The sequence below is a fragment of the Muscardinus avellanarius genome (assembly GCF_963383645.1).
Source record: "Muscardinus avellanarius genome assembly, chromosome: 1".
NCBI lineage: Eukaryota > Metazoa > Chordata > Mammalia > Rodentia > Gliridae > Muscardinus > Muscardinus avellanarius.
This window is the reverse complement of record NC_137786.1, coordinates 220,075,620-220,092,474: the sequence shown is the minus strand read 5'-3', so window position 1 is coordinate 220,092,474 and position 16,855 is coordinate 220,075,620. Positions and strand designations below refer to the sequence as shown.

Sequence of the window (16,855 nt, the reverse complement as noted above, 5' to 3'; positions counted from 1 at the left end):
GAAAAGAAAAAAAAAGAAACAAGGTCTTCTTAGTTGCCTCCTCCTGTCTCAGCCTCCCAAACAATGGGATTACCATGCTCCACAAATTTTTCTTTTTCTTCTTCTTTTTGTTTTTTTTTTTTCGTATTAGGGATTGAACCCAGAGGCATTCTACCTCCAAGCTACACCCCCAGCCCTATTTTTTATTCTTTATTTTGAAACAGGATCTCCTAAATTGCAAAGGGCCTAAGTAGCTGAGGCTGGCCGCGAACTGTGATCCTCCTGTCTCAGCCTCCCAAACGCTGCAGCTTTCTCTTTTAAAAAAAGTCACTCCAATCTGGGCATGGTGGCACACGTTTATAATCCCAGCTCTTGGGAGGCTGAGACAGGAGATTGCACAGGTTCAAAGCCAGCCTCAGCTACCTACTGAGGCTTTCAGCAATTTAGTGAGACCCTATTTCTAAATAAAGTATAAAATAGGTCTGAGAGTTTAGCCCAGAGGTAGAAAAGCCCCTGTGTTCCACTCTCAGTAACACACACACACACACACACACACACACACCCCAATCATATAAAAAAAAGTCACTCCAAACCAGATATGGTGGCTCACACCTGTAATCCCAGTAATAAGAAGGCTGTGATACAAAGATTGCAGGTTCAGGGACAGCCTTGGCGATGTAGAAAGACTCTCAGAAACCTAGTGAGGCTCTGTTTCAAAATAAAAAATTAAAAGGACTGGAGGTGTATCTCTGAGGCAGAGTGCCCCTGGATTCCATCCCCAGTGCAAGAAAAGAAAAAAAAATCACTTCAACCCAGGTGTGTGGTCCATGTCTTTGGGAGACTGAGACAAGAGAATCACAGTTTTAAGGATAGCCTCAGCAACATAGACTCTGAGTAATTTAGTGAAACTCTGTTCCCAAACAAAAAATAAAAAGGGATAGAGGATGTAGCTCGGAGGTAGAATGCCTTGGGTTGAAAGCCCAGTAAAAGCTGGGCGGGGGGCGCACACGCTTGTAATCCCCGCGCTTGGGAGGTGGAGACAGGAGGATCGCGCAGGTTAGAAGCCAGCCGTGCTGGCTTAAGAGACCCTGTTTCCAAATAAAATATAAAATAGGTCTGGGAGTGTAGCCTGGAGGTAGAAGGGCTGCCAAGAACCCCAGTACCACCACCACCAAAAAAAAAAAAAAAAAAAGAAAACCCCAGTAAAACATGTGTGCACACACACATGTTACTCTGTAGAGAACAAATCACAAAGGAACAAGTGTGGAAACAGAGATCACACACGTGGATACTTGGTTATGTTTATTATTAAATGAGCATTTGTTTACTGATTGATTGATTTATCTACCAAAGTTTATCTTTGCCGCTACAATAAGCAATATCTTCTGAGCTATTGTCTACAAAGCTCTATTTATCTGTGCCAGATGTGTAAATACCAAGCTTTCAGGAGATAAAAATATGCTGAAAATCCCCTCTCTCAGGGCGTGCCTCAAGTTATGCCAGGGAACAGGATCAGCCACATGTCCAAGATCGTGACTTAAGAAGCACTGCTGAGCTGCAAGATGAAAAAAAGAAGGCACTAGAAATGGTGGTGTGTAGCTGGGCGTGGCGACCCACGCTTGTGATCCCAGTACTTGGGAGGCTGAGACAGGAGGATCACAGGTTTGTGGCCAGCCTCAGCTACTTCAAGAGGCCCCTCTGCAACTTAGTGAGACCCTGTTTCAAAATACGGAATAAAAAATCAGGCTGAAGATGTAGCTCAAAGGTAAAATGCAGCCGGGCGTGGTGGCACATGCTTGTAATCCCAGCACTTGAGAGGCTGAGACAGGAGGATTCAGGTTCAGGGCCAGCCTCAGCTACTTAGTGAGGCCCTTTGCAACTCCGTGAGATCCTATTTCAAAATAAAGAATAAAAAATAGGGCTGGGGTGTAGCTCAGAGGTAGAATGTCCCTGGGTTCCATCCCCAGTACATTAAAAAAAAAAAAAAAAAAAGATAGAATGCCCCTAGGTTCAATAACCAGTACCACACATATACCCACAAAAGGAAAGAAATGGTGCTGTGCAATCAAAGAAATGCAAAGCAGACTGTTCCCCGAGGATGTCATTGTTTCCGATCTCTAGTCCTCTGACCCTCAGTAAAAGCACATGCACACTCATTGCTAAAAGTTACTGATACTTTTCCATAAGTCCTATGAATTCTTTCCTGGATCAGGGCCTTTGCATATATTGTTTCTTTTGTCTGGAAAGTTTTCCCATCCATTCTTAGTCTGACTACTCTTTTTTTTTTTTTTTTTTTTTTTCACTGCTGGGGATCCAACCCAGGGCCTCACATATGCTAGGAAAATGCTCTTTCACTGAGCTATACTCCCAGCCTGTCCAATAACTCTTACTCAGTTTATGTGTCAGTACCTCTGACAGGCCTTCTTTAAACCCCCAAGTCTAAATTAAGTATCTCCTTTCACAGAACCCTATACTTTTCCTTTGCTGCTGCTGCTGCTTCTATTATTTGTAACTTTATTTTTTGTTTTATTCTATTTGTGGCTGTGAGTGGTACTGGGATTTAAACTCAGAGGCTTTTTACCTTTGATATTTGGGGGGAGGACAAAACAGGGTCTCATTAAGTCGTGGAGGGCCTCGCTACGTTGCTGAGGCTGGTTTTGAACCTGCGATCCTCCTGTCTCAGCCTCCCAAGTCCTGGGATTACAAGCATGCGCCGCCATGCCCGGCTTATTTGTAACTTTATATTCACTGTTGGGATCATTCTTGTAAGGCTTCTGCACAGTCGCAGCTCCCTGTAGCCATCAGGTCATAAGTTCCATCCTTCACCACCACCTCCATAGTGCAGCACCCCTAAAGACCAGTCACTGAGTGAATGAACCCTAGAAATACACCTCCTGAGGGCAGATACGTGTAGAACTCCCTTGGTCCCTTTAGCTGTGTCTTCTTTTCCCTTTAAAATTTTTTAAGAACGCCTCTTCGTTTGCATTCTCTTAACAAGAGAGTGAGTCCAGAGAAGTGGTGACACACTTCTTTGCAGACTCACAGTCTTGATCTTTTAAAGCAGAGTTTCTGTCTCAGCACCACTAATATTCATTGTGGAGGGAGCGTGTCCTGTTCATTGTAGGATGGTTAGCACATCCCTGGCCTCTACCCATTAGATGCCAGTAGTACCTGCTCTCAAAAATGTCTCCAGTTATTGTCCCAGGCCTGCACAATCACTCCTGGTTGAGAATCACTGTTCAAAAGTGTGAAGCTTCAGGTCATTTTCTCATTCAGAAGATTTACGTTTATAAATTCTGGTTGTTGAAGGATGCCTGGCTTACAAGAGAATTCGACCAACCCAGCTGGATCAAAATCATGCCCATTTCTATCTTGTTTCTGTAGCGTTCTCTGTGTTTCCTTTGAAAAGGCCATTAGTGATGGTCTAATTCAGAGCAATATTCTGATCTTAGCAATTCGGCTCCCCGGATTGTCCTAGAAGGAGGAAGGAAAGGGGTGGTGTTTCTGAGGAAACCGATGCCTCTGAGACCCCAGGAATTGGCAGTCCCCTATAACTTTTCTAGGGGCATGTCCCAGATGACAGTAAAAGGGAGACAAACAGCCCATTCTGGCATGCTTTTCAGGATCTCTCACTACAAACAAGAAAGTCTGAGAAGCCTGGTAAAAATAAATATGGCTCAGTCTTCCTGGCACAAGAGCATTTTCTGACAGCCAATTCTTAACTCACTCTAGGGGGTGACCAGGCACGACTACGCATGCAGTTATTCCACCCGTCCATGTTCCAGTGACTCAGAGCAGCAGGGATGGCTTTGTGCACCGGGGCTGTGCTCAACCATGGAGGACGTACGATGCGCACAGAAAACAGTCCTCTCTCCTGAGTCACACAGGGACAGGCGGCCTCTGCCTCCTTCTCCCATCCCAGAAAAACCACACCAGTCACGCCTCTGGGAAGGAACCTGTCCTTTGCATACAAGAGTGGAAACTGTTTATAAATTCTTTTTTTTTTTTTTTTTTTTTTTGCGGGTCTGGGGATGGAATCCAGGGGCATTCGACCTTCGAGCTACACCCCCTGTCCTATTTATTATTCTTTATTTTGAAACAGGGTCTCACTAAGTTGCGGAGGGCCTCACTGAGTAGCTGAGGCTGTCCACGAACCGCGATCCTCCAGTCTCAGCCTCCCGAATGCTGGGATTACAAGCATGCGCCACCACGCCCGGTTCTGTTTATAAATTTTTAATCTCCTGACATTGAAAGTATGGGGACAGCCTGTCCTGGATTTGTTGGGACAACTGTATTCATTAAACCACATGTCCCTAGTTTTCGTTTGGAACCAAATATGGCCTCCAGAATCACAAGGTCTTTCTCAACAGATTTAAAAGCAATCTTCATAGCAACATATATTGAACCCCTGAGACCAACCGTGGACTGCATTAGAAAGAGGTGAGGGGCTAAGGAATCAGCCTCTACTTTTCATATTTTTCCTCCTCGGATTTTAGGCTACAGTGACTGAGGTAGGCCAGGCAGGTCCTGTCTTTCCTAAACACTTTCAGATCATGGAAACCTGACCTGACTCTACTGCCGCCTTCAGTCAGCAAGAAGAACTACATACCCAGGGGGGAAAAAAAAGCCACATTATTAGTTACCATGGTGATGCTAATTCGGCCACATTGCATCTGGATAACAATTTCAGGCAAAATAGTAGAGTACTAAGAAAGAGTTAACTTTTTTTTGGTAGCTATCGCAAAGTACAGTTAATATTATCTATATAGTCAAAGATGGAGATTTGGAGTGAAAGCCTTGAAAAGTTGAAAACAAGCAAGAATGGAATAACTTACCCATTTGAGAGATCGCCTAATATCCACTTTGCATCATGCCAAATTACTTTCCCCTCAGCTCACTCGGGGCATGTGGCTCTTCCTGGCCGTAGTTACTGGTGAGAGGAAAGTGATCTAATGAAGTCCACAGACCATCCAACATGTGGGCATATCTACCGTGTGTGTGTGTGTGTGTGTGTGTGTGTGTGTGTGTGTGTGTGTGTGTGTGTGTGTGTGACAGCCCAGGTCCTAAGAAAGTGGGGGACTGGGGTAAAAGTACAAAACGGGATCCAGCTTAGGAAAATGTAAGGTGATCAAATGAACCCACGTTATAATGTGCCTGGGCGAGAGGGATGGGTCACAAAGCCAGGCTACAGAGTTTACAACTGTTTGTAGTAACCCAAACGTTAAATGTTACTGGAAGGTCCCGCAGACGGAAGCTGGAAGAAGGCCGAGGTCTTCGGGGGAGTACAACTGCAAGTAAAGACTTATTTTCTTATCCCCTCCCTTCCTTGCCAGGATCAGAAAGTCAGAGAAGGTGAAGAGGCTAACAACATTGATTTACCAAGGCAGCGGGGAGGAGCCGTGTCTGTCTGAGCCCAAACTGGACGTCTGAGCTGGGGCGACAGGACCCAGACAACCACCTCAGGAAATGAGTAAATGAAGAAGGGGAGGTCGCGGAATCATTCAGCCCTAGAACAACACTGCCGAGACCGGGGGAGGGGAGAGGGTGCGAGAAGAAAATCGCAGAAAAGAAGTTTTGACAGTGAGCGCCCGGGTTCAGCTAGAGCGCCGCGGGCCCCCTGACGGCCCTCGTTGGATGGCAGGGAAGACCTAGAGGATTATGCATTCGCAAGCTTTGCGTCTTCCGAGACATCCATAAAGTCTGGACGCGGGGCCGGTAGGGGGGCCGGGGTCACGTCCAGGCGACTTGGGTCAGCCCCGGGGGGGCGGGGGGGCTCCTCCCCGGCCTGCAGCGGGAGTGAACGGGATCTGAGAGTTGTCGCTAGGATTCTTCTTGTAGAAAGTTCGGGACGTCTGAGCGGCAGTCGCGGGGACGGAGAAGGGGGCTCTCGCGGGGCCGAGGAATGTGGGGGCGGGCTGAGGCGGGCGGGCGGGGGGCGGGGCCGGCGGGCGGGGCGGGGCCAGCCGGTGCGCGGCGGGGGCTGCGCGGGGCGGGGCGCGGCCCGGGACACCCCTCCGGCCCCCGGCCGGCGGCTTCGGCTCCGGCAGCCTGGCGGCGGCGGCGGCGGCCGGAGGGCCATTGCGGGGCGCGGGCCGCGGGAGCCGGCCGCCTCCCTCCGGGACCTCGCGGACGCCGTGGGCCGCGCCGCCCCGCAGGGGGCGCGGGACCCCGGGTGCAGGCGCGCGGGCGGCCGCACCATGAGGCGGCGGTGGGGCGCGCTGCTGCTCGGCGCCCTGCTCTGCGCGCACGGTAAGCCCGCCCGCCCGCCCGGCCGCCCGCGGAAAGTTTTCGGGTCCCGCGCCGCAGCCCTCGCCTCCCGGGCCGGACGGCGCCGCCCGGCCCCGCCCTCGGCGCGCTGCGGCCGGTCTGCCCCGGAGTCGCGTGCCGCGAGGGACCGAGCCCCGCGGTCGGGGGGACGGCGGCGGGGCTCCGGGCAGGGCCGGGGGGTGAGATCCCAGGCGCTGGCTCGCCTTCGCTCGCAGCTCTTCAAGAGCGGGGGGCTGCTCCCCTTTCAGGCTGAGTCGGGGTCTCGGTGTCCTGGGTGCGAATGAACGTGTGCAAAGAGAGGGGGGCGGGGAGGATGGTCGCTAAACTCCTAAGTTGTAAATGGGCGTCCTTCCCGGGGCTGGGGGCTTCGGGGCACTGCAGACAGGGGCCCGGGCGCCGTCTGAGTCCGTGGGCGCCGGGGATGCCCCCACTCGGAGAACCAGCCTGCGGCCCCGGCCCCGGCGCTCGGCGAGGGTCTCCGGGCACTGCTGGCTGTAGCATCTCCCCTTCGTGGTGTTTTGGGTTCCCTCTCCTGGCTGCGGCCAATCAGCGTCCTGCCCCAGATCCTTCCCAGGGGAGGGGTGGGGGAGAGGATTGGAAAAGGGGCTGAGGGGGAACATTGGGAAGAAACTGCCGGAAGGCTCCCGCAGACGCGTCCGGGCCGGGGCCGGGGGCCGGGGGCAGGAGGCTGAGCCTCCGCCGGCAGCCTCGGGGCCGGGCGGCGGGGCCTCGGCCTCGGGGGAGCGGGGCGGACGGCAGCAGGGCTGCCGCTTCATCTGCTCCTTATTAATAGCGTGCTCGTGCCCGGACGCCAGGGCTGTGTGTGATCAGGGCTGTGGTGGAATCTGTTTCTCTGCAGCCGCACACGACCCGTAGGTGCACCCCGTGATTGAGCAGCTGCCTCTGAGTTCGTGCCCAAAGATCAAAGACGTTTGATCTTTGAACCCCAGCCCCATTCTCCCACCGCTTTTCAACCTGGGGGAGACCCGGATCTCCTCGTTCTGCTCTCCTCTGTGCAGGGGGAGGCGTGGGGTTCGGGCCGGAGGGGTCTGCAGACCCTGGCCTCGCAGCGGTCCTCCCTTGAGTGTGGAAGAGCTCGTGTGGAAACGGGGCAGATTTCGGGACTTGCCTGGCAGGGCGTGGAGATGCCTGGGCACTTGTTTTAAAGACTGTTTTGCCTCCCGAATCCCAAACAGAGTTCTCGTGTCTGTTATTTAAACTGCCCGTGCGTTTTCAATGGCTTTCCGAGCCCTCTCCAGCGCCACCGACTGAGCTCTTTCTCAGAAGCGGTAGCCTGGCCGACCCACGTTCCTCTGTGCTCGGTGCTCTCCCCCTCCCCGGCTCCCTCCTGGAAGGTTATTTGTAGCCTCCTCGGCGTGTCGGGACAGCGGCCCTACTGGGGTAGGAATGTAGCTGTTCTTCCCACCACATGGGCCCCTTAAAGGGACAGCTATACTTTTTGGGGGGTTTCCCCCTTTTAGGCTGCAAGGGAAGGGGATGGAACTTTCCTCTTGGCCCCCTGGAGGAAGTTTTGAAAAAAGATCAAGGGAAACGGCAAGGCGCTGGAGGGGGGGAGAGGGGGCGCTAAAACGGATACTAACAAAGCCAGAGTGGAGATTGTCGCCTTTTGCCCCAGGGAAGGGGGAGCTGGAAGGTTCTGGGCTGACACCGGCCAAGAGAATTTAACTGCTCCAGAGCTGTCAAAACTGCATACATTACATCCACATAGAGGATGGGGTGAAGATGGAGGTAGAGATTCATGTATTTTTAGTGTGTCACAGAAAAAGGGGTGAGAGGGTTCTTGGTGACTCTTTTAGGTTCCTTTTTAAGGGGAACAATGCTTAATAAGAACGTCTAAGCCAGGAAGCATCCTGTGCACATCGTAGAGGCAGAGGCAGGGAGATTTATATTTTGCTGTACCTGAAACTGAGCCACCCTTGGAAGATTGGAGGGGAGAGATTCACAGTGAGACTGGGCAGTGGTAGAACTTGGAACCAGCACAACACAAAATACTGTCACGGGCATCCCTGACACTAAATCCCAGGGCCGTAGGGAGATGAGAGTTCTGGAAAAGTAATAGTGGATCAGCTAGGCAGATCTGACCTCACCTAGGAATGAATTCAAGACACTAAAGTTTAAGGTGTTTATCTGGATTCTGTTAGTCCGGAGTCTCTAGGGTTGGGTTCAGCCTACCTAGCACTCTACCCTTAAACATTTTGTAAGGACACTTAATGGCAGGGAATAGTCATGGCTATTTTCATCCGCAGGGGTTCTATTTGAAGAATGGAAACTGTCCTGTCCTGGAATTCTCTTTCGAGTAAATGAAAAGTTGAAAATTCTGTCTAGGAGCATTTAGGTTGATAAAAGGTTGTTTTTGAGGATGCGTGCAAACGCGTTGAGTGGAGACTGGTTCTCCTTTCCATCTGGCTGTTGTCTTGGTTGTCATGGTGCCTGAGTGACCTTGTCCCTGATCTCTTGGACGTGCAAAAGATGCTTGGCTTGTCACTGATTTTGGATTTCCTCTTCTGTCCCCTGTTGAGTATCGGATAACATCTTTGGGACCGGCCTGTGATATTAAGAATGACAGGTGCAAGGGAACCAAGTCTGGCCATGTCTGAAACAGAGCTCTCTGGGCATGTTCATCTTGTGGGCCTGCAAAGGACACAGGAGGTCACAGAGGACAGGGTGTTTTATAGCTGTTTGCTCACTGATTTCTACTTTCTACTGATTAACTGCTACTCTGGATCTCTAAGACGAAGAAGAAAATGGGAAGGATTGTTTATGCTGCTGTTCCTTTAAAGAGAAAATCAAGCCGGGCGTGGTGGCACAGGCTTGTAATCCCCGGGCTTGGGAGGCAGAGAGAGGAGGATCGTGCAGGTTCGAAGCCAGCCGCGCTGGTTTGAGACCCTGTTTCCAAAAATAAAAAAATAGGTCTGGGAGTATAACCTGGATATAGAAGGGCTTCCAGGAACCCCAGTACCACCAAAAATAAATAAATAAATAAAACAATAAAGAGAAAATCAATACTCGGAGTTCTTGAATGGGAACGGAATTATTTCAGGGAATACACTAAGAAGTGGTCTTGTCTCTCTTACAGTTGGGCAGATCTCATAATTATGGTAGCACTCCATGCCCTTGGTCAGCTATGTCTGCTAGTCCGGGCCAGCATGGTCTCTCTACATTCCTTGACGCAGTTTAGCCACCAGTTTTGTCACAGTTGTCTGGGCATGGGGCATCTGGGTTTCAAGCGTAAGTTTCCGTCTCATCCTCAGCAGTAGAACCCTTTCTTTCTCAGCCTAGTGGGATTCGGTGTCCCAGGAAGACTCTGTGCTGACTGGATGGCTGGCAGAGCCTGAGTTTGGTCCTATAAATAGCTCTGATGACTGCCTGTGCTCACTGCTCTCTCTCCAACTTAGAGCTGGCAGGCTCAGGCCCTTTCTCCCTACTACGCTCAGGAGCATTCCCTGAACTGGGCCCTGCACCCATTCACTTGTCCATTCATTCAGCAAACACATTTGTCAATCACTAATCGCTACGTAGTGCAATAGTTAAGAAGCACCGGCAGACCTGGGGATGGGTCTTGGATCTGGCACTTCTTGGTGACTTCGCACAAAACACTGAATCTTTCCCCAGAAGACAGGGTTCTTATCTGCAAATGAGGGTGGGATGGGAGGAGGGGAATGGTAATACATTTTCACATTAAAATACTGTGAAAACTAAATGAAATAGCAGTATGCTCAAACTTTTCAGCACAATACTGTGTTGCTCTAGGCCTGAATAAATGTCAGCTATTTGTTAGCAAAGTTGCCTAAGTGGATTGGAGATGGTTCTTCCCTTTGGAATTTGGGAGCCAAGCAAACAAATAATTACGCTGCAGTGTCCTGTGCAAAAAAAATGGAGGCTTGGTTCTTTATTCATTTCAGCTGGGATTTTCTTTTGTTCCTTTGTGATTTTGCTGTTATCTTTGAAAAATCTTGCCTCTGCTTTTCCCCACCCTGAAAATCTAATGAAACCCAAGCATAGCTTCCGCCTGCCCATACTTCCGGAAAAGAGGTCTATTAAACTATAACATGAGTCTAGGGCAGCCCACTCTTTTCATATTTTTTTGCTGAGAGAGGTCCCAGGGATGCGGCTTTTCTCTGAGAGTGTCCCTGTCCGGTGGTCAGGGGTGCGACCCTGCAACCTCACATCCTAAGATTGCTATGACCCAGGGTAAGAGGTGCTGGCTGCCGTCTCCTGTAGCTGGAACAGTTTAGAATTCCAAGCTCTGCCTCCCGCTGGCCTGAGGAAGGGAGTCAGGTCCCAGAGCTCATAAGGTAGTAATTGCCCCAATTTGGGGGCTGGGCTGTCCGGAGCCTCCATCTTTCAGGACTACTGTCTTCAACTAGGAATTCTGCCTGTGCAGGGATAATTGATATGGGTCTCCAGCCCTGAATTCACCCCAGTCCCCAGCTCCTTCACCTCATAGCTTGACCCCTAGTATCTCTTTGTTTCTTCCTTTTAAATTGAGGCCAATAACGTGGTGATTCTGGGAGCTGGGGAAAGTTGACTAGAACCCAGAGCCGGTTCTCTCACTTCCTGGCAGTCCTTTGAGTCTATTTCATGTTTTGCATTTTTGATTTAGCAAGAAGCAAACATCCCAGGTGCCTTGGGCTCCTCTTCCGCTCATCCGAGCAGATTTCATTCTTTGAGTGCACGTAGGCATCGCCGACAACATGCTCACAGATGAGCGGTTGACTGTCAGCACTCCCTGATGCCCTGCTTCCCCAGGAGTCCTTCCCCAGGAGTCTCCCATGGCTCCCCCAGCCTTCAGGTGAAAGCGAGGTGCTGCTGGAGACCCAGCAGGGGAAAGCCCGGGACTTGAAGCAAGCCCTGACTTGGCCTCTGGTAGCTCCCCCTCACCTCTGTGCAGAGTGAGATCAGAGCTGCAAGCCAAGCCGGAAACAAAAGACTAGGAGCAAACCTCCCATCTGGCTGAGAGGCAGCCACACAAAGGTGCTGCTGCATAATTTATCACCGGAGGTTTTCTGGAGCCAGGAAGCTCCTGGCTCCAAGCAGTGTGCCTTTTGGGGAGAGAGGGACCCTCCCCTTGTCTGGGTATAGAGCCCGGCAGGTACAGAGTGGGGTATTGGGAGAGACACCTGATTAGTGTGTGGAATAAGGAAGCTGGGAAGTTGTAGGTGTCTCCAGTGATCTCTCTCTGCTCAGGAGCTCAACTTCCTGTCAAGCCTGTGTGTGTGTGTGTGTGTGTGTGTGTGTGTGTGTGTGTGTGTGTGTGCGTGCGCGCGTGCAGTCGCCAAGTCTTCCCTTCCCATGGCCCCTGCCTGGGGATCTTGCCTGCCACCACCTGTGGGCATGGATGAAGACAAGAGACAGTCTCTCTGTTGACTAGAGTCTTCTAGACCTCAAACGGAGGCATCAGGTTGTCAGATCCATCAGCCTAGCAAAAGGAATAGGGAGCTTCCTCTTCCTCTTCTCACCCTCCCATCCCAAGCAGCTGGAACAAGAAGCTTCAGCTGCAGGCTCAGGAAAGCAGTACAAGCAAAGGACTCGAAAATGTGTCTCCCTCAAGGGAGATTTTTTTTTTCTTTACTGAGGATGGAACCCAGGGGCATTCAATCTCTAAGATACACCCCCAGCTCCCCAGCTCTATTTTTTATTCTTTATTTTTAAGCAGGGTCTCACCGAGTTGCAAAGGGCCTCACTAAGTAGCTTAGGCTGTCCTCGAATCGCTATCCTCCTGTCTCAGCCTCCCAAATGCTGAGATTACAAGCGTGCGCCACCACGCCCGGCTTCCAAGTGGGAATTTCTGTCCTTGTGGGAACGATCTTCTCTGGTAACCATTTTTGCACCACAAACTGGGATATGTGTTCTAAAAAATACAAATACACTTGGGTCAGTCCCCATTTTTGAGAGCTTTGCACTGTGATAAGCTCCTTACGGTAGTCTTAGGAGGAAAACAACCGTTATATTGCTGGCTTGCCACCACCCAGACACTGAGTAACTGCATCAAGATTTGAACCCAGAGTTGAGCTAGGAACTCCCAACCCATGCTGCCGCTCAGAGCATTTGATACTCAGGCCGACCGAGAGGTCTAGGTTGGGAAGATCGACACAAGGATTGGCTTTCCTCTGTTTTCAGTCATCTTCTTAGGGAACCTCAACAATACAGAGTTACTTAGACTTTAAAAGGGTCCTAGGAACTGTGGTTGATCACTTCCTGAAGTCGCAAGTTACTGGGTGGACCTTGTTTTGAGATGTAGGAGAGAGGAAAGAACTTTTTTTTTTTTTTGGTGGGTCTGGGGATGGAACCCAGGGGCATTCTACCTCTGAGCTACACCCCCAGCTCCATTTTTTATGCTTTATTTTGAAACAGGGTTCCACTGAGTTGCAAAGGGCCTCACTAAGTAGCTGAGGCTGTCCACGAACCGCTATCTTCTCGTCTCAGCCTCCCAAATGCTGGGATTACAAGTGTGCACCACCACGCCTGCCTAGGAGAGCAGTATTTTGAGCAGCCTTCACAGAGCGGAGCCATGTTCAAACCCTAAGGGATTTGGTAGTATTGGGGTTCCTGGAAACCCTTCTACCCCTGGGCTACACTCCCAGACCTATTTTTATACTTTTTAAATTTGGAAACAGGGTCTCTTAAGCCAGCGCGGCTGGCTTCGAACCTGTGCAATCCTCCTGTCTCCTCCTCCCAAGTGCGGGGATTACAACCGTGCGCCACCACGCCCGGCCAAACCCTGCTGGATTTGGGAAATTTGTTGACAACTTCTGCATAGGGCAAGAAGAATTTTTTTTTTTTCTTTTTTGGTGGTACTAGGGGTGGAACCCAGAGGCTTTCTACCTCCGGGCTATACTCCCAGACCTATTTTATACTTTATTTGGAAACAGGGTCTCACTAAGTTGCTGAGAGCCTCACTAAGTAGCTGAGGCTGGCTTCGAACCTGCGCGATCCTCCTGTCTCAGCTTCCCAAGCACGGGGATTACAAGCGTGCGCCACCACACCCGGCTGACAAGAAGAATTTTGAGACCAGTATAGAGAAAGCCGAGTATCCTAACTACATGATTAGGTCCAGGGCTAGTAATAATAATAACCATCACAACAATAGCATCTGCTTGCTGTGAACTTCATTGCCTCATTTAAACCCCATCAACCTTATGAAATAGATACTATTGTTACTCCCATTTTAAAAAGAGAAAAAAAAATTCCATTTCTGAATTGCTCTGCAATTTAGGTTCAGAATTCTGTCGTTTATATGTGCCTCCTAGAAATCAGCTGAAGATAAATCCGGCCAGGATAAAGTTCCTTGAGCCACTGGTGCCTGGGTTTTCTTTTTGTGTGTGGTACTGAGGATTGAACCAGGGGTGTTCTATCTCTGAGCTACATTCCCAGTCCTATTTTATTTTTAGCTTAAAACAGGGTCTCACTAAGTTGCCGAGACTGGCTTCGAATCTAAAGTCTTTCTGTCTCAGCCTTCCAAGTACTGGAATTACAGGCGTGTTCCACCATGCCCAGCTACCTGGCTGATTTTTACCTTTACTTTCTAGCTATTTATTTTGTGGTACTCAGGATTGAACCCAGGGCATTCTTCCTCTGAGCTCCATCCTCAATCCACTTTTTTATTTTTTGTTTTGAAACAGGGTCTTCTTAAGTTGCTGAGAGTCTCATAAGACTATCCTTGAACCTGCGATCCTCCTGTCTTAGCCTCCCAAGTACTGGGATTACAGGCATGTGCCACTATACCCAGCTGATTTTTTAAAAAATTTAATAAATAAACTATTTACATTTTTGGCAGGGCATAGTGGTGTATGTTTGTAATCCCAACATTCACTAGTTTGCGGCCAGCCTCAGCTACTCAGTGAGGCCCTTTGAAACTCAGTGAGACCCTGTTTCAAAATAAAGAATAAAAAATAGGGACTGGGGGTGTAGCTTGGAGGTAGAATGCCCCTGGGTCCCATCCCCAGTACTACAAAAAAATTAAATTTTTGCAGTACTAGGGATCAAACCTAGGGCATCTCAGATGCTAGAGAAATACTCTAAAAAAGAAAAAAAGAAAAAAAAAAAACGGGAGGCGCTGATGCCGCGGGTGTAGCTCAGTGGTAGAATACCCCTGAGTTCAATCTCTAGTACCAAAAAAAAAAAAAAAAAAAGAGTGGAGAGAGGGTTGAACTTTCTGGGACCAGAATTCATGTGTCTCATGTGTCCCTTTAGAAAGGTCCCACTAAGGAACCAGCCAAGTAAAGCTGGCCTCTAGGGATCAGGGGAATAAAGTGGACCTTGGACAGAAGTAAGTTGAGTCACGGCACGTAGGTGTCTCAGCCCAATACTGTAGAGAGTAAAGGAGCTCTTGCAGAAAGGAGCGATCTTCCCCTGGATAGGACTTTGAGCAGCCTGGAAAAAGAGAAGATTCCTGTCCTCTGGGGCACTGTTAGGAAATGACTTTATTTTTTATCTTCTTGGGTCTCTCTCTTCTCTTGACACTAGCTCTCATGAAGCTTAGAGGAATGTATCCCTTGTTCACTCACTCACTCAACCACCAAGTACATAGCAAGTACCGAATGAACGCTCTGTGCACACAGACACAAAGCTACCTATCACACAACCCCGACTGCCAAGAAGCTCAGGTCTAGCAGGTGAATAGCACCGGGGGCCTCAGGCACTGAGCAGGGGCTTCCGACACAGCCGGGGCCAACAGGGACCCGCTGGGGCAGTGCCAGGAAAGGGTCCACTTCCTCCTGCTGCCAGCAGCTTGCCCTTCCTGTTTTGGGATTGGTGCTAATGCTTGCTGGGTAAGCTTTGCCCTCAAACAGTGGCTCTGTGCAGGTCCCTCCAGGTGCCTGGTATCTCTTAGATTAGGAAAGTTTGATTCCATGTGGCTTCTCGCTGTCACTCCCTTCAGTTTTGTCGATTTCTTCTGGCTGCGAGCGTATCCCCTCCAGGGAAAGGCTGCCCAAGGTTCCGAAATCAGTGTCCCTCTGTTGGCCTTGATATAGTTTAGCGAAATATCAAATAGTTTATCCTCATTAAATAAGATCTATAGCCTCACCGTTGCCTCCAGTGAAGAAAGGGCTTTAGCAGGTTATAAGAAAAACCGTCTTTCACTTTGAAGTGATGATTCTTGCCTTTCCCATTGAAATCCTAATCCCGCTGCTGGGGCAGCCTGCATCCTCCTGAACACTCCCGGGGCACTCCTTAAGCCTTCTCGTCTCTGGTTCAACTTGAAAAAGCTGCTCTGTGGCTGTGTGTAGTCACCGTGCACCCGTGTGTCTCCACGTGACAGGTGTGGTCCCCATTCTGTAGGATGATAGAGTGCAGCGCCTCTAGGCATTTGAGTGTGCGTTGGTGTCACCTGCAAAGCTTGAAGTCTGAATTCTGAGATCACATTTAAGGAGTGCTGCTGGCCTAAGAGTCAGAAGGGGGCTGCTTTCCTAGTTCTCCTACTTACCTCGCGTCCTATCTTGGTCAGAGCAGATGACCTCACCTGGTGTTTTGTTTTTGTTTTGTTCTGCAGTGCTGGGGATCAAACCCAGGTCCACGCACTTGTTCGGTACGCACACTACTCCAGCCCCGCCTCACCTGTTAAATGGGCACTATAGGAACTGCTCAAAGTTATTGCAGCAATTAAGCGAGAATGCAAGTGTAGATTGCAAAAGTAGCTTGCCAACTGCAAAGAGAAACTACAGAGTATAATTATTTGTTGTCAGAAGCCCCGTTCCTTCCTGGATCTACAGAACACCGAGGCCTTGGTTCAAAAGAGCTGGGACTCCAGACTTTTCCCAGCTTTACTACTTTACCTTAGGGCAAAGGAAATTGGTCTTTACCTTAGCAGTAACCAGAAGGAGAGGTCACTGTTGGAGACTCATAAATTCACTGCACATTTGCTAATGAAGCATGTATAAGGGAGAGGGTCCCAGGAATTGTGGTCCCCCTCTTTGACCTTGAGGCTTTGGAGAGTCTCACCATGGTTGTGCCATTTATTGAGGGATCTACACTCCCCCTCCCGGGGTAAGTGCTGGCCCCTGGTGACCAGTCTACAGACTGACTGGTCTCGTCTTCATCTGTGAAGTGACGGTAATCCTAACAAGAGTGCCACCTCCAAGGGTAGTGCACTGGAGAGCATTCAGTGATATGGCACTTGAAAAGTATTTAGAGATGTTCTGGAAGGGCCCCTAGTAAAAATCCAGAGACAACTGGATTGTTATAAAGCTTTTGCTGTGTGCCAGCTCTGTGCTAAGCAGTTTATGTGGATTATTTAGTTTAAGCTTTCCCAAATCCTTTAAGGGAGAACGATTCATATTCCCATTTTGTGGATGAGCAAACTGAGACTTTGAGAGATTAACTAATTTGCTCAAAGCTGTAGAATTAGTGGTATGATCATGTCACAGTGAGTCTGGTATACCAGATGGCTGTTTCCCTTTTCTTCAAAAGAAAAAAGCATTGGAGCCAGGCGTGGTGGCACACATCTGTAATCCCAGTACCTGGGAGGCTGAGACAAGAGGATTGCAGGTTCAAGGCCAGCCTCAACAACCTAATGAAATTCTGTTTCCAAATAAAAAAATTAAGAAATAGGGCTGGGGGTGGAATGCCTCTAGGTTCAATCCCTATT

General features: G+C 49.7%; 1 protein-coding gene across 3 annotated transcripts in view; it reads left to right on the top strand.

Moving 5' to 3' along the window:
• Nucleotides 1-6,176: 6,176 nt before the first annotated feature.
• LRP4 (LDL receptor related protein 4) overlaps nucleotides 6,177-16,855 on the top strand; it is a gene marked incomplete at both ends in the record, with an annotated part of 63,309 nt that continues 52,630 nt past the window's right edge. For all 3 annotated transcript variants that reach the window (XM_080700562.1, XM_080700561.1, XM_080700563.1), the window contains one exon: nucleotides 6,177-6,228. In XM_080700562.1, coding sequence (XP_080556688.1) covers nucleotides 6,177-6,228 — 52 coding nt within the window. The remainder of the gene's footprint in view (nucleotides 6,229-16,855) is intronic.